General features: G+C 40.6%; 2 protein-coding genes across 9 annotated transcripts in view; one reads left to right on the forward strand and one right to left on the reverse strand.

Moving 5' to 3' along the window:
- RNF111 (ring finger protein 111) overlaps window positions 1-127 on the reverse strand; it is a 53,337-nt gene extending 53,210 nt beyond the window's left edge. Inside the window, exon 1 of the mRNA XM_021407766.1 lies at window positions 3-127. The gene's annotated coding sequence lies outside the window, so the exon portion shown is untranslated. The remainder of the gene's footprint in view (window positions 1-2) is intronic.
- SLTM (SAFB like transcription modulator) lies at window positions 114-23,468 on the forward strand. Of its 8 annotated transcripts, none has more exons than XM_021407747.1 (21): window positions 114-346; window positions 977-1,064; window positions 7,263-7,336; window positions 7,534-7,719; window positions 8,144-8,191; window positions 9,126-9,153; window positions 10,521-10,989; window positions 11,545-11,594; window positions 13,504-13,622; window positions 15,517-15,666; window positions 15,755-15,864; window positions 15,952-16,112; window positions 16,442-16,533; window positions 16,763-16,926; window positions 17,942-18,116; window positions 18,701-18,825; window positions 19,664-19,831; window positions 20,656-20,970; window positions 21,411-21,564; window positions 22,308-22,465; window positions 22,816-23,468. In XM_021407747.1, exons 1-21 carry the CDS (start codon window positions 152-154, stop codon window positions 22,922-22,924), a joined length of 3,138 nt encoding a protein of 1,045 aa, XP_021263422.1. In that variant the 5' UTR covers window positions 114-151; the 3' UTR covers window positions 22,925-23,468. The 8 variants fall into 8 exon arrangements, with proteins under 8 accessions (XP_021263422.1, XP_021263424.1, XP_021263429.1 ...); XM_021407749.1 differs by having other exon boundaries at window positions 21,423-21,564; XM_021407754.1 differs by having other exon boundaries at window positions 15,952-16,031.

The raw sequence follows: 23,468 nt of genomic DNA on the forward strand, positions 1-23,468 counted from the left end.
ACCTCTCGCGGGGAGGTCCGCAGGCCAGGTGAGCCGGAGTGCGCCTGCGCCGCGCCTCAGGTCGGCCGCGGCCTCCATCCGGGTACCGCGCGGCCCGGCAGGGCGGGGGGGTTTCATTGTGCGTGCAGCTGCCGCGCTCAGTCGCTCTAAGATGGCCGCCGCCGCCTCGTCTCCTGCCGCCGCGGGGGCTCCCGGGGCACCCACCGCTCCGGCGGCCGCGGCGCCGCCCCCCACGGAGAGCAAGAAGATCAGCGACCTGCGCGTCATCGACCTCAAGTCGGAGCTGAAGCGGCGCAACCTGGACGTCACTGGCGTAAAGACCGTGCTCATCTCCCGGCTCAAGCAGGTGAGAGCCCGGCGCAGGCCGCGGGCCCGGCTGAGCGGCACGGCCCGGGCTGGGGGCGACGCTGTGAGGGGGGCGGGGCCCTCCCGGCTGCGGTGGCGGTCCCGGTGAGGGAGGCGGGACCGCTCCTCGCGCTGCTGCCGGCGGAGGGCTGAGGGTCTCCCTGCCCTGCCCGGCCCTGCCCGCCCGGCGGCGGCACCCTGCGCGGCACGCCCTGCCCGGCCGGGGGAGCGGAGGCGCTGCGCCGCGGGTCAGGGGCCGTCAGGCGGGGCTCGGCCCGCGGCCTTGAGGCCTTCCCGGGGCACTGCAGCTCGCTGGGTGCTGGCTGTTCCCTGGCCGTTAATGTCATCGCGGCTGACTCGCGGCCCGGCGTAGCGATTCCTGAGAGCAACGTGCCGATACTCGATAAGCTGTCCTTCGGAATGTCGTGAGAACAGCTTAATAAACTGTTGTCACTATCGTCAGTCTTTCCTCCCCTTACCCCAGCTTTCAGTGGGAGGTTTAACCTAAAGTGTTTCATAAAAAGTAGTTGAGTTGAAAATCTAATAGCTTGGCTCACTGATACCCTGAAGCGACAGTGTCGGTCTTCCAGTTGAACTCCAATTAAAAACTGTCCTTCTGTGTCTCATTCAGGCTATTGAAGAGGAGGGAGGTGATCCGGATAACATTGAAATAACTGTCTCAGCTGACACACCCACCAAGAAGCCAACTAAAGGCAAAGGTGAAAACCTGTTGATATAGATTATGGATTTAAACAGATTTTTGTTGCGTGCATCATCTTAAGAAAGAAGTAATGAACCGTGGTCTCGGTTGTGCCCGTGCTTTACTGTTTGTGAGTTCCGTACATAAGGTGCCTCACCTTCCTCACTTGCTTCCAGTCAAGGTGTTTCCCTCCTCATCATCTCTGTTCCCCCCGTCACCACCTGTTGCACCGGCTTGCTTCCTTTTCCTGCAGCCTGCTCAGTCTGTCTCCCATTGTCACACATCTGCTTATCACTGAGGATGTGGAATGCATCAGGCCTTGCGAAGTGTGGCGGTGCTGGGTAAATACGGGGCGTGTTGGTTAGCTGATGTGTCATAAGGTAGTGGCTGTGCAGTCTGTGGGTCCTGGAGACTTATGCTGTGCTTGTTAAGACTGTAGATGTTCTGTGAGATTTTTTGGGATGTGCTGTATAATGGGATCCTGAGCATAGAGTGTTCAAGGCAAAATGAGTGTGGGTGGGTGCCAGTGTAGTGGCTGAGAGCCCATGCCACAGCAAGGGGTGAGCTAGCAGGTTGCTCAGCTGTGAGAAGGTACCTGGCCCAATGTAGTAGTGAGTGTGGAGCAGTATGTGGTAGGGGTCAGAGTCTGAAGAGTGCTGTGTGGTGTGATTTATCAACGTGCTTGTCACTGAAAACAAGGTTTATAATTGAGAGATTGGTGAATATAATCAGAATGTTCAATGTGATTTAAAATGTCATAATAAGAGAGTTTCGTTCTTATGTTGTGAAAAATAGTTATCTAAATTATGAACTGATGTATTTGGCAGTGGTTCTTTTGGCTCTGCTTACTTATGTGTAGCTATTTAAGTTATGTTTTGTGAGCTTGAGTTTTTGGGAGGGTTGCTTGTTTTCTGATTTTCTGGGGCTGTCTGTAGCCTGTCAAGTAACGCTGGGGAAGGAAATGTCTGTTATACGCATAGTGTTCTTCACTAAACATACATGCTAAGAATGTTCATAGATACCTGCTTTGGAAACGCTCAATCTTATACCACTGTCTCTTGCCTTAGGCTGGGATTTGTGATGGAAATGGTTAATCTTGTTTCTGTCTGGTGCTGTGGGAGGGCAATGTAATAATAAAATAAGTCTCTGTAGAAAGTTTGAGTAACATCCCAGCTGTGCTTCTGGCACGCTAGAAAAGTGAAGGCAAATAAGAATATGGTCTCATTGTCTTCTGTGGCGTTACTTTACTCCTTACTCTGAGGATGGTAACCAATGCTTCAGAAAACAACATGGAAGCTAAATAAGGACACGCTTCCGCAATTTTTAATGTAGAGACCTAAATGGCTGTTAGATGTGCTGTGAGAATGCTTTTCTTATCTGCTGCTTTTTATCCTTCTGGTCTCCAAACTAGATTGACAGCGTTCTTGAACTGGCTTCTTGTGTAGTCGTACTGTTTTGCTTCCATAAAGATAGTTTGCCTGCTAGTGTTGCTGCTGCCTGAGCCAAGGCCTCAGTGGCTGCTTGCTGCCACCTTTTCTGTGGAATTAAATTGTAAGGCTCATGTATCACGTGTACAGCCTCAGTACAACTCATAGCAAAATATGACCTTCATTAAGTTCTTATCTGCTCGCTCTTGCAAACTCAAAAGTTTCTCTTTACTTTTGGGAGTACAGAAGTCTTATGAGTGTATTTTGTGCCAAAACAGAAAGGTTTATGCTTCATTAATCTTCCAAATTAAGAACAAGGAAAAAAAAATCACTAATTCGTCGAGGGAAAATCTTTCTGGATCTTACTGGATTACTATTAACTATTCTTTCTGATCAGTACCTTTGAGCAGGAGAGAAAGGTGTTCTGCCAAAGTTATGTTCTTTGTTTTCATCTATGTCTTGTTCGTCTTAACTGCTGATTTTGATGTTATCTTCTCTGCTCTCTGTCTGCTGCTTTTTTTGCTGAAATGTATTGTTGATACCCAGGAGGTTTCCCACCGCACCTGGAAATCTAGCGCTTGAAAAATCTATGCCCTCACCATGTCACTGGGAAACTTTGGAAGGCATGCAGGAGATGCATGCTTATCAACTGAATTTCCTCTTGAAATGGAGTATCTTGTTCCTCCTTAGGCTTATATATACTCTTCACTGTGTGTAGTGTTGCATCCTTTACTGATTTTGCTCACAGATTGCTCCAGGCCTTGTGCTGATGTTTCACCTCCCAATAACTTGAGACTAGTTCTAGTGGGTTTTTAACTTTAATTATTTTATTGCTGCCTCGCAGTAAAATGAATGACACTACCAGTTGAGCAGGATTTTTTTTTCACACTACTACTGCTGTACAAAGCAGAGTAGGAGGAATATTGGATGTTTCTTGGAGTTAGAAAGAAAATAGAGCCTTAGAAAAGGTGAGAGAGTGGGAGTAATGGGTAAGTTTTCTCTCGGCAGACAGAGGTGAATGGGAGGGAAGAAGGTTTCCCTGGGGGTGGGGATGGAAATCAGCTATGTCAGGGGGCCATCAATTTTAGATCTGAATGTCTTTTGTAGCCAGTTCTGCTGCAACTCTTAAGGTCTGTGGAAGAAGCGAGGCGGCTTCTTTCCTAGCACTGCCGATTAGAAAATCTTGATGTGGAATATTGATACAGGCTGAAATGTTGAAGACTTGTCTAGAATACACTGTTAGGTAATTCTGGATACTCAGTCTCAGTTCCTCTTGTAGAGGGCCACAAATGGGTAGGGCAAAGTTAAGCTACTTGTAAATGGTAGAAAATAAACCCGCATAACGTTAAAACAACACTTTAAAAGATGTTCTAAATCTTCTACTTAGTTCTAAAGAGGGTACCCATTCTCTATGTGAATAGTCTGTTGCAATTTTATGGCGTGTATCCATTGCCAGAGAAGTGATTGAGCAGGGTTTATAAAGGAGTGCCGTCATACCAAGGCAAATTACTGTTTGTGTTGTTAGCTCAGGCACCCAGATTTGCGGTGAGTACTATTTACACCGCTGACATTTTCAGTAGCCACTGCGTGGATAACCTGCACACATGAGACGTTTCAATTTGTTGACAGCCTGTGTGAGTTGCGACTCACTGCGCCTGTTTGCAGAAGGCTCAGCTGTCGGGACAGTAGTTCTTAACATACCTTCTAGTCACACTTCTTTGCCTCTGAGCGATACTGGTCTTGAGCATGTTCACAAACTTTGTCAGTTTCTGAAAGATGTTTGTTGCGGTCTCACTTTCGTTGTATGAAAATGAGAGCCAAGTGGGCCTTTCTGCAGACTGCGGTGAATAAACGTAGAGAAGCTTTGAATTTTCATGGATGCAGGTTTGGTTTTTTATTTTTACTTTTTAGCAAGTCACTGTCACTGACAAACCTATGCCAACGTCAGTCCCGTGGAATAAGTAACTGATCAGGTCAGAGTAACCTGAAACTCAGAACTGTCACTGAAAGTAAACTTCCTACCTCTAGCTGCCATTGCAGAATGGTGGGACGTAGTAGAGATAGCTGCGTCAGTTCTTTTTTGTTCACTATAAAGTTAACCTGCCAGATTTCCTCAGGCAAAACAAATGAATTTAAATGGTTCTCAAGACTGTACATGTTAGCTAGTTGCTAAATGTCTGGCATCAGCTGTACTCGTTTGGCTACCTCTGTGTATGGTGAAGTGGATATGGGATGCAGGAAGAACTTGGACTTGCAGGTTTAACAAACTGAAGAACTGAAATGAGAAGGTTAAAGCAGAAAATAGTCAAACATGTGAAGAAATCCTTGCCATCTCACTGCTTTTTACTTATGTTGAGGTTATCTACAGCTATAGATCGTATTGTAGTATGGTGAAATATTAGTACAAAGTTTGGGATACTCTTTCTTCAGACATCAACTGTGAAGCATGTAAAAAGCTGTCCTTTCTGGTATCAGTCCGCATCTCTTTCTGTGGAAAGGTAGCTTTCCTCGGTATATCTGTGCTGCTGTTTTCTTTTTCCCTCTGAAATCTCACAGATCTATTGAAATCTATTGCATTCCAAATAAAAAAAGGGAATATTGTGTTGGTGCTCTTTATGCATTTAGATTGGAACTTTCTCATGTTTTGTAATCATAAACATAACTGCTGCCACGTGTCTTTTCCTGGAGACTAGTGTATTTCTGAACTGAAAACCGCAACGTGGTGTATGCGTGCTGTCAGTGTTGCCTTTCAGTGAAACCAGTGAAAAGAACTCATCTCATTGGCATCTTGAATTGATACAGATTTTCAGCAGAAGGTAACAAAGCTTCTTCCCAAATGAGCTGCTTTCTTCTTGAGCTGCTGAAAGTTGTAACACAGGCTCATATTCAGTAGAATGAATTGGACAGAACACTCTAAAAGGGGCATGTTGGTATGGACATTTCTGTATCTATTGTTCTTTGGTCTTGTTTTTGCCAAGGGTTTGAAGCTGGCAACCGTGGGTTGGACAGGTATGCTTCACAGGGTAAAAAACAGAGTGGAGAGCTGGGCCCAGAGCATGGTGGTGCATGGAGTTAAATCCAGCTGGTGACTGGTCACGACTGGTGTTCCTTAGGGGTCAGTGTTGGGGATGGCCCTGTTTAATATCTCTATTGATGATCTGGATGAGGGGATTGAGTGCACCCTCAGTAAATTTGCAGATGATAACAAGCTGGGAGGAAGTGTTGATCTGCCTGAGGGTAGGAAGGCCCTACACAGCAATCTGGATAAACTGGGTCTCTGGGCTGAGGCCAGCAGGATGATGTTCAGCAAGACCAAGTGCTGGGTCACAATAACCCTGGGCATTGCTGCAGGCTGGGGCAGAGTGGCTGGGAAGCTGCGTGGCAGAAAAGGGTCTGGAGGTGTTAGCTGTTAGCTGGCTGAACGTGAGCCAGCAGTGTGCCCGGGTGGCCCAGAAGGCCAGTGGCATCCTGGCTTGTATCAGAGATAGTGCAGCCAGCAGGAGGTGATGGTCCCTCTGTACGCAGCTCTGGCAAGGTCTCATCTTAAGTACTGTGTTCAGTTTTGGGTCCCTCACTACAAGAAAGACATTGAGGCTCTGCGTGTTTCCAGAGAAGGGCACTGAAGCTGTGAAGGGACTGGAGCACAGATCTTATGGGGAGCAGCTGAGGGAGCTGGGATGGGTTGGTCTGGAGAAGAGGAGGCTCGCGGGAGATTATTATTGCTCTCTACAGCTCCTAAAGGAGGTCGTAGTAAGGTGGGGTCAGCCTCTTCTCCCAGATAATGGCAATAGGATGAGAGGGAATGGCCTTAAGTTGCACCTGGGGAGGTTCAGATTGGATATTAGGAAGAATTACTTCTTGAAAAGAGTGGCGAGGCATTGGCAAAGGCTGCCCAGGGAGGTGGGTGGTGGAGTCATCATTCCTGGAGATTTTCAAGAAGAAGGTTGATGTGGCACTGAGTGACATGGTTTAGTGGGCAAGGTGGTGGTGGGTTGACAGTTGGACTAGATGATCTTAGTGGTCTTTTCCAACTTTTATGATTCTATGAAATGCAGTGGGTTCCAAAGGGGAATCTGTCTAGTTGTCATCTTCAGTGAGCCACCTTTAGTTGAAAAAAGCATGTGTGTACTGGAATTTTTCAATGAAATGTGCCCTATGTAAACCAGATGCTTGAGCTTACTCATTTGTGCTGCTGATTATTCCCTGTAATGTTGAAAAGCTCTGAATAAAGGTGGCTTTGAGAAGCTGTGAACCTTCCATGCTTGCAGATAATCAAAACCGTAGCTAGACAAAACCCTGAGCAACACAGTTGTAACTTGGAAATTAGTGCTCTTTGGAGCTGGAGGTTGGCTGGTTTAGATGATTGTCAGAGGTTCGATCTTTTTAACCTGAGTTGTTCTGTGATGCTGATTTTCCTATGAAGATGAGTCTTTCCAAAATGTTAAATTGCAAAGTATACTTTAGCTCCAGTAATGCTATAATATGTATACTTTAATATTTTCTTACATTTCATTGTAACTAAAAGTAGAGGAGTTGATATTAAAGTCACTAACTTGGATGTAACTGCTTGTTTATGAAACAGCATTAATTGTTCATACTCACCCATTTGAGTTTTTTTTCCTCCTCATCTTAAAAAACACTTGACTTTGGGAATGTTAAATAGTAGTGAACAGCTCAGATAAACTAGAGCACGCAGAGAATAAGAAACTAATGCCCTATGCATTATCAGTATTGAAAGAAAGCATGCTCTACTTAGCAGCTTTTGTCATTAACCTGTCCTGTTTTTTCAGGTAAAAAGCAGGAAGCTGATGAATCAGCTGGTGATGCTTCAGTTGAAGATGATTCCTTTGTCAAGGTAATAAAAGTATGTATTTTTTGTTTTCAGAAATTGAAGAATATTCCAGTTTTTATTTAAGTTCAGTGTTTGGCTTTAGTTCAAAAAAAGAAACCTTGCAAAAACAGTGATTCTAGTGATGATTTTGGTGGTGTTTGGTTTTTTTTTTTTTCAGAATATATCTAATAGCCATAGTTACGCCACGTATTTGTTGTTCACATCAACAGGAAAGTGAACTGGAGACTCAAGATACAAGCGATCAAGATGGAAACGATGAATTGAAGGACTTTAAAGAATCTGTTGAAGATGAGAACTTGAATTCTAAAGAACTCCCATCTGCAGAAAAGAAAAGATACCTCAGCGTGGAGCCAGCAGAGACTACGGAAGATGTAGAAAAGGATTCTGAAAATCAGGTACTCTGTAATTTAAGTGCATTGTTATCAGCAACATGAATTCACGGGAAGTCAGAACTAGTTTTTCCACTTTGTCTTGCTTTCTTATCTCTAAAAGATAATTTGGAAATCTTTTTCTTTCTGTTTTTTTCTTGGGTTGTATCTGAATACTCCTGAAATAAATGTGGTATTAGTTGATGAAATTGTTCCATAGTCCAAAACTGACTTCCCGGGTGGTCCTTTTTCCTGTTACTAGTAATGACGTAATTAATCTGAACACTGAACTTGATTGAAGGTGAAAGTCATGAAAAGTTCTCACTTTGCAAATGTGTATTGATTCAGTTAACTCAAAACATTTTAGCTAAATCTCTCAACTCTGCTTGTTTTTTTTTAAGCGTCTTAAAACAAACAGCTTGCTGAGTAAGTTCCTTTTATGTTTTCGTAGGAAAATGAAGGTCAAGACATAGAGGATTACACTTTTCCAAGTGGCCATGTGAGTTTCAAGTAATTTTTAATTGATTTGCACATCAGCTAATTTTGAAAAGATCATTTTAGACTGCTTTTTGTTCCAGATTGCATGTTAGGGTCAGGTACTGTTTACTTTCACCTTCATTGTGCTACATTATAGGGAGCTTTTATTTATTTACTTTTTTTAATAGAGCAAATAATTGTGACTTCCAAATAAGGTATCACATATAAGTGCAAGCTCCCATATATAATCTGGGGCTATTCAGTGCATAAACTTAGCAAGGAATGCTTTCTAAACTGTCTTAAAGATGCTGCTGAGGGGTACGACAAATGGTAACGTAGTATATACATAGCATAAACAGCTGTTAGGCATAGAACTTCTGTTTGAAATTTGTCTTTAGGGAATGTTATTGTTTTGTTTTGATTGTATAATGCTAACATTTGTAACATCTTTAAGCTCAGAAATGCACTCTGAGTTATATGGAACTGCCATCTCAAAAAGGGACATCTCATACACCATGCCTGGTTAGTGGTGTTAGATTTTGACAAGAATTTACTTCTCATGTTTCACCTTGAAATACTTAATGAGAAGTCTGAAACGAGGTAGGCTTCCTTCTAATAGGCTTTCAGAGCCAGTGATGGAGTGCTTACGTTTCACTGAAAGTAGTGCTTAGAAGTGTCACATCCATCCATTCTGAAGGCTTTAGCACGACAGGGCACGGTTAGATGTTGCAGCCAATCACAAGTGTTGCAGACAGATACTAGTGAACTTTGCTACAAATTTTCAGTGACTTGACAAGGAAGGAACAGTCTTAGTTCCTGTATCATGTTTTCTTTGGAAGTAGTTTTTCAGTTCTTTAATTTGCCTTCACGTGATCGAAGTTTGATGGAAAATATGAACTGTTCTACCTTAAGTTCTAAAATAGAAGACATTTAGTCTTGACTTCCTTTTCTTGCAGGATGGCGAAGATGAGGAAAATGAGAAAGGTATGTTTGAAGTTTAATAGAGTTCAGAGGTCTTTAGCCTGGCAAGACCAGGCGATTCTCTCTTGTAATATTTGGTCTCTTTACTAATCTTAGTCTTGTCTCCAGTACTAAGTATCAGTTGTTTCCTTATTAAGCTCAGCACCTGGAATCATTGCAGTCAGTGGGTTTATCTCACTCTTAAGAGTTATTTTACTTTTAAGAGTTGATTACAGTACTTATCAGTTACTGTGGTGGATGTAGAATGTAGTTGTAATACCTTAAATCTTAAAACAAACAAAAAACACACAAAAGCAACCATAGTGTTCAAGGACTCTGATTCTAGTATACGGTAAGTCTTGATGCAAATGCTTCCAACTTGCACTGCAGTAACTGATGTTTAATTGAGTTGAAATGATACTCCCTTACACTGAACTTGAGCACCCAAAAATGTGTGGACCATCATATGCTTGACTTGCTGTCACTTGGAAATACCAGTTGTATATAGAATGGTAAAACAAGTGTTGGAAACCTGTGGAGTGGCTACCTTTTTTTTAAAGCTGTACTCATTAGTGAAACTATAGAAGGAATACGATGCATTTGGGCAAACTGACTTTCTGGACAGAAGTCTTAAGGATTCTGCATACTGTGGACTAGAAAAGGACATGGAACATCACGTTACACAAGATGGATAAACGCTGAAGTTACAGGATAAAACTTCAGACTCCTTGTTTACGAGGGACCTACAGCTGAAATCTCTCTCCAGTGCAAACCGAAGAACACCGCTGGAGGTGCCGGTGTGGGACTGAGATGGAAAATCTGTCCAGTGGATGAAGACTGAGAACCATTTGTCTACGAACTCTGGATTAAAGCTCGCTCCTCTATTTTCTGCAGCAGCCTTGTACAGTTAACTTGACTGCCAAACAACAGCTTGGAAAGGAAAAGCCAAAGGTCACCAACGAAGACTGACTGAAATTCTCCAAGACTGTAATACTGTTGGATTTGGGAAGGTTCGAAGTCTCAGAACCAGGAAGACTGAAAGATGGATTAAACCAAACTGTGAGCATCCAAGGCAACTACTTTCTTATGACATGCTAAATCCTAAACTGGAAAATGGATACTTCTTATGAAGAACGGGTATCTCCAGGATGGAACCATATTCTGACTCCTAATGTTTTGGTATTTGTCTCTAGAAAATGTGTTTTGCCATGAAGAATAAGTGATCCTGGGTAAAGGATTTATATTTGTGTTAATACACCTTGTGTTTTTTCCTAACCTTCCATCAGTGCTAATAACTGGCTTTGTATTTTCTAGGTCCTATTCTAGCATATGCATATGAAATTGTTTAAACTTCTTGTTTTGCCATATTTATTCCTGTTAAATCCTCTTAGATAAAGCAGGTTCTGGTGATGGTACACAAGAAGTATCTAAACCTCTTCCTTCAGAAGAAAGCCTAGCTGAGGCTGATCACACGGCACACGAAGAGATGGAAGCTAACACGTCTGTGAAAGAAGCTGAGGATGATAACATATCGGTTACAATCCAGGCTGAAGATGCCATCACTCTGGATTTTGATGGTGATGACCTCCTAGAAACAGGTAAAAATGTGAAAATTACAGATTCTGAAGCAAGTAAGCCAAAGGATGGGCAGGATACCATTTCACAGAGCCTGGAGAAGGAAAGCAAGGACTATGAGATGACAGAGAACCATAAAGATGGTAAGAAGGAAGACTGCGTGAAGGGTGATCCTGTCAAGAAGGAAGCCAGAGAAGGTTCAAAGAAAGCAGAATCTGGAGACAAAGAAAAGGATACTTTGAAGAAAGGTCCCTCGTCTACTGGGGCCTCTGGTCAAGCAAAGAGGTTTGTTTTTCTATGTCAGTTCTTTACGATACTGAGTGCCAGCATTCAATAAGATCACTCTACATTAAGGGGGTAGCAGCAAGAATCTTGTAATTAGTGTCCTATGCTCCTGCCTATAGATTTTTTTGACCGCCATAAGTTACTTTTTAAAATTCAAGATCTTCGTATAGACACTATGTCCTACTGATTGCATTGTCGAATTGTCAGCATTTATTTATTTTTTTTTTCCAATTTGACGAGTTTTTTAAATGTCCTTGTGATGATGGTAATGAACAGCTATCAGTTCTAAGAACACAAAATGAAGTCAAGTCCCCGTCCTGAAATCTGGAGAAGATTGCCATATATCCACTGAATAGAGTTGTCAGAAAATCTAGATCTTCAGGCATCCTGGGGAAAATCAGTGCAAGAATCCATGAGGGAATCATTTGTTCAAATACACAGTCTAGCCATTTTTTTTTATTTTTTGAAATGTTAACTTGTCTGTTAGTATAAAATGCAAGGCTTAGCAAATTCTTTATTTTCAATTTTCTTCTGATTTTTAATTTGCTTCTCTAGCTCTACTAAGGAATCTAAAGAAAGCAAGACAACGTCAAAGGATGATAAAGGTAACTATTACAAGTTAGAGTAGTGCTGTCTTGAAGTAAATGCCTTCCTATTTGAGAACTTCCTTGCCATGTACTAAAATGGCTTATATGATTGAACTTTGTTTGTAGTAAATTGTACTAGAGGTGCAGTAGTCATTAGCTCTGTGTGTACGTGTGTATTTATCATGTCAGATTCCTCATAAGATCAAAAATCCTTATTCTAGGGACTCAATGGAAATATATTCTTCTTTTTGAAAATACCATTGTGTGCAAACTCAACATCTCCCAGGTGTTTGTTTTGATAACAAGGTGCAATTTTCAGATATGCCTACTGTAACTTGACATCAGCCCAAGGGATTGATTATACATATGCACAGAAAACGCAAAAAACCACATGCAGTTACTGAAATATAACACCAGTTAAATTATTTGTTCAGACTTTAATTCTTGCTCAGTTTTAAATAACGTGAACTTTCAGCTGCAGTATAACAGCTAACATGCTGACTAGGAAAAGTGTGCGTGTGGCTGTCAGTGCAGTAAAGTTGGAAGCTATTTGTATACTTCGGTGTTTCCTTCTGTCACCTAAAACCTAGTATTATGAAAAACTCATAGTGGAGCTCTGGTGTGCATTAATGTCAACAGTTATACAGATGCTTCAGAGCTGAGCAAATATATTCGTACAAGCTGATGTGCCTCCTTCATTTGCCTTTTCGCTCTCTCCCAAAAACCTTCATTGCAGAATCTCTCATATATCACAATGGATGAACGGAGCTTCACGTGAGCAGTGAAGTTTTTAGGAGAAATCTGTGTGACAGACACAGTTCAGTCTTCTGTTCATCCCTGTCTGCTCACGATAATTTTGTATTTATGGTTAAATTAAAGAAATAGGAAATCTGTTTCCACGTAGCGTTTACAACATCTATAATAGTCACTATCATAAGGCTATCTTAAAATACATATACAAAGCCAAGATAGTAGCTATTTAATGATAAACTTAGAATATCACAGTTTATCAAGATAATCCTCGGTGAAGATAGCTGAGGCCTTTTGCTCTTAGTTCATCTTGATGCATTGAAGAAGGAAAGCCAGCTGTTTCTCAAGGTGGTTAAACTGCCTTGTAAAACTGCACGCCTCAGATTGTCCAGCTGTGTAACTGGAGCTCCCGTGTGTGTCTAGCCTGGATGACCGGCTACGCTGTAACATACTCAGAAGCAGTTCATACACTTAACAGCAAATAAGAAGCTGAATAAAATAATACAAGAGATGTTGGAGATTTGTGCGTGACTCTTGAGCTCTTAGTTCTAATTTGTTACAATAATGGCTAAAACATGTTTGTTTTTTTTCTTATGGATTGTCCTTCTTGTCCTTAGTATTTTCCTTTATATGTGCTAAATAAATTTGGTAAGCTACATCCAGCAGTGTATTAAAAAGCTTCTCTGGATGGAGGGTAGACAGCAGGAGTTTGTGGAAACAAGACACATTCTGGAGGCTAGGAAAAATAAGTTATGTTGAGGATTAACTGCCTCCTCTGTTAACCTTTCTGTCACTGCTTTGGTCATTTGATCAGTGTAAAGACGTACTAATGAAAAACAAATGTTGGGTGCATTTCTAGATGGTAGTACTCAATAAGAACCGAAAATTGAAGCTTAATTTACTTAAAATAAGGAGTAAAGCATGCCTTAAACAGAGTGCTGTATGATTTCCTAGCTCTGTCAAGTAAGCCAAGCTGTTGGTCTCATTGCGGGGGTAAATGAATGAAATCTTATGGCGTATATTTTCTTTATATAGAAGTCTTTTCAAGAAAGGTAACCGGATAAACAGTTACTTAAAGGTAACAGGCTAAGTTTCTCTTGTCAAGTGAGTTTAGTTCAATATTCATTATGTCTTTGTTTCCTTAATTTTGTTGGCTGTTTTGCAAAACTTGTTTCAGGAAGTGGAAGCAGTGTTAGTGGTAGCAGTGGAAGTTCAACTAGGAACCTGTGGGTTAGCGGACTCTCTTCCAACACAAAAGCTGCTGACTTGAAAAATCTCTTTGGCAAATATGGAAAGGTATTTCATGTGGTGTGATACTGTGTGTTATGTGTGTCTCTTCCCCCTAACGCCTTGTTGTGGTTTAACCTGGCGGGCAGCTGAGCACCACACCGTGGTTTGCTCTCTCTCTCCACTCCCAGTGGGAGAGGATCAGGGGAAAAACAAAAAAACAAAAACAAAAAAAAAACCAACAAAGTAGAACTTGCGGGTTGAGATAAAAACTACTTACTAAGAGAGAAAAAAGGAAAGGGTGGGGCAAAAAGGTGATAGTTATTACTATAGATACAAAAGAAGCGATGCACAATGCATATGCTTATCACCTGCCAACTGATGCCCAGCCACTCCCCAGGCTGTGGCATCTCCCCGCTGTTTTCAAGCTTTTTCTACATGATGTCATACAGTATGGAGGACTCCTTTGGCCAGTTTAAGTCAGCTCTCCTGGTTCTGTCCGCTCCCAACTCCTTGTGCTCCCTCAGCCCCTCTCACTGGCAGGATCTGAGAAACTGAAATGGCCTTGGCTCTGTACAGCACTGCTCAGCAACAACTAGAAACCAGTGTGTTATCACCATTGTTATTCTCCTAAAGCCAAAACATAGAATCATAATCAGCTCTGTCCCAGCTGAGATCCATGACACCCCTACTCTATTCAAATAAAGAAATTGTGTATTACTTGATTTAAACGCAAATCTGAGATGAAATGTCTAACCCATATAATTAAAAAAAAAAACAACCACAAAACAACAATACATTCAGCACCTTAAGCAAGAATTTGTACTTACAGAAAGACCCATAACTTAATAAGAAAGTTGTTTTCCTTTTGAGGTAAGATAAAAATGGTACTAATATTGAGGTCAGGACTGGCTTTGAACCTTGAGAGTTTTTTTTTAATTGAATAGCGATGGCTAAGTTCTTCTGCAGCAACTGTGTTTAAGATTGAGAGACTTTTTTAAAAAAAAAAAAGTGTTCTGAGGGCTTCTGAATGGGGAAAAATAAGTTAAAAATAATACGACAGCTAATGTCAGCTCTTTTTGGGACTCTTCTCATGAAGTTTGTTACAGGCTGCTTAAACTAAGCCTGTTTTCCTGGATTTTGGTTTAGCATGGGAATTCTGTGAATCTGATTATTGGTTGTCTGATTTTTACAATAAGGAGGCAGTTTTATTTAATGCCTTTATGAGTACTGAAACATAATTTTGTTAAAATTTCCAATTTTGTCTATTTTGTTAAAATTTCCAATTCTCTGCCTGTTTTTGCTTGGAAGATGTTCAGCACCTGTATGTGCTTCCATATCCTCTTTAAATAAATGGGGAAAAATGTAATGACTAAGTGACTGCAGCATTGCAGGCTGCTAAAAAGATTAAGTGAATGCATTATTACTTAGGTCAATCAATAAGACTTGCTCCTACAGTTACTGAAATTCTAAGAAGGAGCTGCAACACAAGACTTAATGCTTTCTCAAGAGGCAGGTGTCTAAGAGCTGTTACCAAACCTGCTTAGTTGACACATTTGGTAGTTGAAGAACTTCCTGCCTTAAGCAACATAATGCAGTAATTTATTATACCTTCCTGTGATTAATTGGCAGCGGTTGACTTTTCTTATGTATATTTATCCATTAGAGATGAAACATCAATTTCAGATCAGCATGAATTTTGACGGTGGTTCTCAAAAAAAAAAAGTGCATGAGGTTGTTACTGGTCAAAACTGGCTTTAATTTGCCATGATTTGAAAGTTGGGATAAAGTTTTTGAAAGGGCGCGATTGTTTGCTTTACAGAACTTGTAGCGTCATTCCTTCTAATGGGGTGGGCTTTTTTTTTTTGTTCCATATGTACTAGGGTAAAAACACAACTGGCTTATCATCTGTTCCTCACTAGAAATGTATTTCTAAAAACCTAATTTTCACCTGTTTATGTAGGTACTTGGTGCAAAGGTGGTCACAAATGCACGAAGTCCAGGGGCAAAATGTTACGGCATAGTAACAATGTCTTCTAGTACAGAAGTGGCTAGATGTATCGCCCACCTTCATCGGACAGAGCTGCATGGCCAACAAATTTCTGTTGAGAAAGTAGGTTTAATAAGATGACAAGTTTCCCCAAACAGACGGTCTTAGACAAGAATCTGTATTAACATATTGGCTTTTGGAAAAAATGTAGGTGAAAGGCGATCCTTCCAAAAAGGAGCTGAAGAAGGAAAGCGATGAGAAATCTGGTTCAGGGAGAAGCACAGGAGATAAGAAAACGGCATCGAGTGATAAAACCAGCAAGTAAGAACTTTCACCTGTCTTCTAAAGTTGTGAAAATCCTTTAAGTGGAATTTCCTCATTATGTTTTTGTGTTTCTCTCCTAACAAGAACTCCATCAACCAAAAAAGAAGAAAAGAAATCTGAGAAATCTGAAAAAAAAGAAAGTAAAGAAGCCAAGAAAACAGAAGGTAAAGATGAGAAGAGTGATAATGGAGCAAGTGGCCCTAATCAAGAATCCACTAAAAAAACTGAAGAAAAGAAAAGAATAAGTATGCAATATAGCCATGTTTCCTCCTTGTGAATCTGTGTCTGACTTGTTTTGGGGGCATGCTCTTGCTTTTCGTGGAAGAAAAACAATTAACCGCTGGTTCATCTTCACAATCCAGTAATATCTATTACTTCAGAGCCAATGTGAAAGCTTCCATTTACCGTACTAGTACTAAACTACAGAAGTGTGCTGGCATGCTTCTCCTACCAGTAGCACTTTGGTGACAATTCTGAATCTCTTAAGTCAATGAATATGTGTAATAGGCAAATGAAGACTGTGTTTGTTTTTAAATCACCCTTCCTTTTTTTTTTTTTCATCCCCCTTCCCTAGGTGGTAAAAGCCCAGGTCACATTGTAGTACTAGACCAAACAAAAGGAGACCAAGGCCACTCTAGGACAGTGAGAAGGGGAAGGTTTGAGAAAGTAAGTATCTATCAATTTAATGGAATCCTTATATGATTTGATGCTACCTTACAGTTGATATCACTTTTTTTTCTGATGAGTCTGTGAAGCATCACAAACTACTAAGCTTAGATAGTAGCTTTGTATGCTGTGGGATAGCTCAGTAGTTAATGGTAACTGAACGTAGCATCCAGAAATCTCCCTAAGTAAATGAGACTTCTGAAATAACCATTGTAATCTCTATCTATAGCCACAGATATTGAGGAACAAAGAGCGTATTATCCAAGATAAAGTGAAATTCAGGGAATACAGGGGTAGAAAGGATATCTTGCCTTTTGAAAAGATGAAGGAACAGAGATTGCGAGAACACATGGTTCGATTGGAAAGAATACGACGAGCTGTTGAACTCCGAAGGTAGTAATTCAACTTTTTGCTAAAGGCTATTTTACACATTAATTGATCAGATACTATATTTGGAAATCTAATTAGAATGTATTCTGTCAAGCCTTTTACTCAGATGTTAAAGTCTGGGATTGTACCTAACAGTACCCTTATACAAATAAGATGACTCAAAGTTTCTTGTTTAATATTTTAAAAGCCATATGTGTATGCGCATAGCTTAGTGCTTGTTGGAGGGGGTACGACTGCATGCAAGTTTGCTTTTTGAAAAGATGAGAAGTTGAATAGGAGATGTGGCCAAAAATAGTAACTTTTAGAGAACTATGAGATGCCTAAATGACAAAGCAAGCATAATACTAATTTGTCTCTGTACGTAAAAAGACTAAATGGCTAGTTTCTCTTATTCTGCTCATTTAATGTGGCAAAAAGCTTGCAGAGAATACTTATGTGACTTGTGTTTTTAGCTGGATTTCCCCAAACAAAGGAATTCCCAGCAAGCGTAGATCATATAGGAGAAAATGCCTTTCCTGCTTCCTGTAAGCTGTTCTGTAGGAGGTGAGGATGAAGAAAACAACCATGAATACCTCATCTGTGCAAGTCAGAACTGTCATGTTTTTCTGTCTTATTTTTGGACAGAAAGCAGTAATTAAATTTTTGTTAGTTTGAAGCGGGCAACAGCTGAAACAGCAAGTCTTTCTAAGATCAAAATGGTATTATTTTCTAGGCTACTGTTGTTACCTGCCAGATAACAATACAGCAGTATGAATCCAGTGCGAAAAAAATCAGAATGGTAATTCTTGACTTAAGCAGACAACAGATACTAAAACATTTAAGTGGTTCTGTACAATACAGTTCAGCTACTTAGGGCTAAAAGGAGTAGGCTTCTAATACCAGAGCTTCTGTCAGCAGTAGTGCTCTCACATATAGCTGATGAATGTCTGTGCCTAAGGTGATGTTAGTTTTGGATGAGAAACTTCTTTCAATTTAGTTTCTGCTATCTCTTTTTGTTGTTTTTATTTTCTTTCTCCAGGAGAAGAGAAATTGCTGAGAGGGAACGTCGGGAGAGAGAACGTATACGAATAATGCATGAACGAGAAGAATGCTTGCAGAGAGAAAGGGAACGATTAGAAATAGAAAGGCAAAAGCTAGAGAGGGAAAGGATGGAACGAGAGCGTTTGGAACGAGAGCGTGTTCGTATTGAACAGGTATAGTAGTTCAGACTGTAATGCAGTATCAATAAAGACTGTAACCCAGTTTGCACTTGCTATGAATTTCTCTTCAGCCTTCCACTCAGGCCTCAAAAGAACCACCCCAACAACAAATCAGCAAAGTTGTAAAACAGCAGCAGCAGTCTTTACCTTGTTTGACTTGTAATTTAATGGCAAGTTCTTGATGCAGTAGCTGTACGTATCTGTCAGAAACACTAATACTGAAGTTCAGTAGACGACACTGCCTCTGCGAGTTAGTCTTAAGTAATTTTATTGGCTTTTTCCTAGGGAACAATGGTCTAGCAAACTTAATGAGCTGTATTTCTGGGCAGTGAACACATTAGTAACATGAGGAAGCACCTGGAGATTTTTATACCTAACAGATGCATTGTCTGTTCTTCAGAGAAATACTCCTTTATGCTCTTGAATCTTGGATGCTATCCAAGGATGAATTATATCAGACAACCTTTAGTAGAAAACTGTCAGATACTAGTTCTGTAAACTTACTGAGTGTTTCACAGGTATCTCTAATTAGAGCTCTTGTGTCTGATGCGTTTATTTACTCATTCCTTTCATGGTAGGAACGCCGAAAAGAAGCAGAGCGTATTGCTCGTGAAAGGGAGGAACTTCGTCGACAACAACAACAACTTCGTTACGAACAGGAGAAGAGAAACGCTTTGAAACGTCCACGTGATGTAGACCACAGGTAATCGAATTCTGAAACCATTGTTTTAGAGTCCTTAGAGCGGGTAGCTGTTTGTGACTTGAAAATGTGGTTGTACCTGAAACAAGTCTTCACAGAAGAATTGAATTTCTGGTATTTGTTTCTGACATTAGCATATGTCAAGTATGAAACGTGGTATCTGTATGAGAGGGCTTTGACACAGAAGCATCCCATTGGTGAATGGGATGGAATACTGTACCAAAAGAATGTAGTATAATTGCATGCATTTGCTGAGAAAAGCTGTTCTTCTGCCTTAATGGCTGAAATTTCTAGATTCTAATTCATTAAGAATTTACTTAACTGATAAATTAATGGTTCAGGGAGTCAGCGTGATGGCTTTTCATTTTTGTTGCAGCTGATGACTTGTGTCACTGGCTATTTGAGCTGCCTGAATCAAAGCTCAAAGGCAGTTTCTGTAATTGAAAAAATAGGACTGAGACCTTAGCCATAAAGTTGACGTAAGAGGTACAGTGGAGGGCAACTGTAAGGACTCATGGTAGAGACAACAGCAGAACACTGAAGTACATGAAAATGAAGCTGTCTTTATTCCCCTCATCAAGTAACAGTGTCTTGCTTTCTCATCGTGAGCTCTGCACCTGAGTGTTTCTAATGAGCAAGGGGCGACACTTTCCACATGGTTCTTTCCTGAGAAAGCTGTTTTGATTTTTATTTTTTTTAATCTAGAATTTAGAGGATTTCCAAGGGTACAAATGCCTGTCTTTAAAGCAGATGACTGATGCATAATTGAAACTATTTTCTGTACATTAAGCCATGATTTGGATACATGTAACTGATGATGGTTCATTTGTTTCTCTTAAAGGAGAGATGATCCTTACTGGAATGAGAGTAAGAAGATGGCTCTTGATACAGATGCACGTTTTAGTCATGGTTCAGATTACAGAAGCCAACCGAACAGATTTAATGATTTTGATCACAGAGAACGGGGACGATATCCAGAAGGTTCTGTTCCATCATCTTCTTTTGATAGGTAAGTTAAGATGATGGGGCAGCAGGTATTGGTCTGCCAACATCTTTACATTTAGAATAGTTGAAGATGTCATTGTGCAGCAGTAGAATTGTAGCATTGTCTAGAAATGACTTCAGGACTGGCCACTCGTACCGTAAAATCTTAACTGTTTTTCTCTGGAGATATTAAATTAGCTGCATGGTGGTCTTTTGATCATGTTTCAAAAGAAATTTTGCAATTACTCTTCTTTCACATCTTGTCACAAATGATTTCCAATGAATTAGATCTGTCCTGCTTGATTAGTTTCTATCCTTAAGAAGCAAGGCTAAAAGCACCTGACTTAATGACGTGCACAAATCGTGTCGGTTACAGTCCACGCGGCTGTGCAGTAGTTACTTATTCCAGGCCCAACTCCATGTTTCCACTGAACACCTCCAGTAACCATTAGAACATTAAGACCATGTAATTGTGGCTGCTGGACTTGAATGCTGCGAACGAGTACTCTCCAGCTGACTCAATAAATCTAGCATTCCCTGTGCTTCATACCAGGAAGATAAAAAGGAGACCCTACAATAGCTTCAGTATTGTAGCTGCCAAACTACACGCAGATAAATCCCTGAAAAATGTTAAGGTGGATTTAAGAACTCAAGCTCAAAATGACAACTGTAAAAATAAATATAATTCAGTGTGTAAGGACCCTTGCAATGTATACCATGTAAAAAGATGAATAGTATTTTTAAATATGATTATATGAATAGTATCTCCTAACCTCTGAGCTTATATTTAAGGAGAAATGGGAAGAATGGAAGACAAGCAAATGACTTTTTCCTGCTTTAACAACCTAGGCGAGAACGATTTGTAAATCAAGGTGAAGCAAAAAAGACTCGCCCAACAGCACGAAGAGAAGAACCAGGGTTTGAGAGATACCCGAAGAATTTCAGTGACTCCAGAAGAAATGAGCCACCACCGCCAAGAGGTGAACTTCGAGATACAGACAGACGGGAAGTGCGAGGAGACAGAGATGAAAGAAGAACAGTGATAATTCATGACAGACCTGAAATACCACATGGTCGACATCCAAGAGAGACTGGTTCAAATCCACCTAGGCAAACGAATTGGAAGAACGAGGGAAGCATAAGCACAGACAAACGGGATGGCAGGTAAACTTGCTGGACATACAACCAGTGACAGTACTGATTCTTGTAAAATCTATCATGCCTCAAGAACTGGGGGGTAAAGAGAGAATAGGTTCCTTCCTAAAGAGTGGCAAAGTCCCTTTCCAAAACAGTAGGAAAAATTTAATGATTACTTTGTCACGTATGCTAAACGTCCAGAAACTCTATGCTGACGCCTAGCAGTCTATTCTTAATTATGCATAGCAATATATAGGAAGGAGGCTTTTTATGTGAGAATGCTGATATAAGCAAATGCATGCAAACTTTTAATTATTTAGCGAGCCATGTAGATTTAAAAGAATGTTTCCAAGAAGCCAACTGCAAGTTGCTAGCAATATGGAGAACTCAAAAAGCATTCTTAGAAGTCTGTTATGTTTTGGTATCTGTTACATTATATTATACTGAAACCAGAATTTTGATAAAAGCAACTTTTACAGAGGTGAGAGGCCAGATCGATCAGGAAGAGAAGTGTCTGGACATGTCAGAGGTGCACCTCCTGGGGGCCGAAGCAGTGCTTCTGGGTATGGAAGCAGGGAAGGAGAACGAGGAGTGATGGGAGAACGAGGTGGTGGAGGACAAGTAAGTAATTCTTTCCTTGTGTTTATGCATGAGACAGGGAGAAACTGGAAAGTACAAAATCATGCTGGAAAAATGAGCTGACCACATAGCATCACCTAAATCATAACAAGCATTATGACTAGTTTAAAGTTGCTTGTTTCCTATTAAATAGCGTTTGTGATGCTTTTTTCTTTAATTAAGCTAAAAAGTCTGTAGAAAACATACACAGTTCTTAGGTGTAGTGTCTTTCAGGTGGGGCAGAGCAGCGTGTGAATAAGTTGCTGATTAGGCTTTTCATAATGTGTTATCATACTGTTTTTCAGTTTCTAATCTTGCACTGCATGTTACTTTCAGTGTGCTACTTAGAGACAAATCATACAGAATGCTTTTTCACCAAAGCTGACAGCCTCAACATTCCACGCTACTCCCTCGTGAAGCATTTAACATTTCTCTTTCTGCAGATAGATGGAACATGCTTAGTTATTATGTGATTGGGTTAGAACTGGGAGTAAATTACAAGCTCATCGGACTTCACCCTTTGCACACTTATTACTGCAAAATAGTTCCATTTTGATCTGTAGAGTTATTTTAAAATAACAAGGCTTATTTTAAGAATGGTTTAGCTGCTTGTGGATTGAAAGCTTAAACTACTGGATTTTGAAATAGCATTACTGGAGACTTGCTGGGTTAACTTCCTTGAAAAGCTCACTTCACATTGATGATGAAGTAGGTCTTTCATTCTGAAAATTACTCTTTCTTGCTAGCACTACAATGAAGACAGACACGTTGTTGAACGGCACAGTCGTGACGCTGGACCAAGGAAAGAATGGCATGGACCTAGTTCTCAAGGAAGCGGGTATCATGATGCAAGGAGAATGGGAGATGGCCGTGGAGGAAGTGGCATGATGTCTCCACACACAAGGTACAAAAATTGTTCCTTCCTCCGACTTCCCCACTGAGCTCCCAAAGTGCATGTTCTACTTCACAAGGGCAGTAGCCTCAGTGTAATCAGCATTACCTCCCATGGAGGGCTTGCTGCTGCGCAACATGCAATCCATCTTTTTGTGCCAGCACTTGGCTCCACTGTTCTTGTACTGCTAGTGCTGTTCAGTTGCAAAGTCAGTAGCTTCCTGTAAAGCCTCTTGTCTTGAATGGCTTCAAGATTCTTTTGAGATTTAATGGTTGAGTGATATGAGAAGTATCAGTGTTCTTATCTGTGCGCCAAGAGTGTAGATGCTTTTGATAACACTTCTTTAACACCTTTATTTCCAGTAACTCATCACCAATAAATAGAGTTGTACAGATCACAGGGAATTCCATGCAGAGGGGAAGTGGCTCAGGATTTAAGCCATTTAAAGGTGGACCTCCACGACGATTCTAAGACCTACAGCTGCTTGGTTTCAAGATAACTTATTGAAATTTCTTGTAAACTTTCTCTGATTAAAAACAGGAAATCTTGTCCAGAAGTCCTGATTAAATTTTTTTAATTTAACATGCTTACTTTCCTCTCAATTTTGGAGGCATTTTAATAGTTACGTTGTAATTTTGGATAGTTTTTGTGTATCTTTGATAAGCATTTTCCCTGAGGCACTAGAGCTGTATAAAGACAAATTGGAACCAAAATATTTGTTAATCCTGTACAAAAGAATGGGTTGCAGCTGTGTGCTAGTCTGATTTACCAACATTAGCTCTGTGGTGTCATGCTTTAAAGTTGCTACTTCTCACAACATACACAGCTATAACCTCCATTTTGAAGGTTGTCCAGGCTATTTCTCTCTGCTTTCTAATTTGTAGAGAAATAAGATTGTTCTTTCATTACTGGGTATTATGTAACCTATTTTTGCAGAAGGTACTGTTACATTGAGTGCATTTATGTGTATTCTTGCAAATGTATTCTTTTGAAATAAACCTTCATATTCTGTATA

Source organism: Numida meleagris, chromosome 9 (genome assembly GCF_002078875.1).
Source record: "Numida meleagris isolate 19003 breed g44 Domestic line chromosome 9, NumMel1.0, whole genome shotgun sequence".
NCBI classification, from domain to species: domain Eukaryota; kingdom Metazoa; phylum Chordata; class Aves; order Galliformes; family Numididae; genus Numida; species Numida meleagris.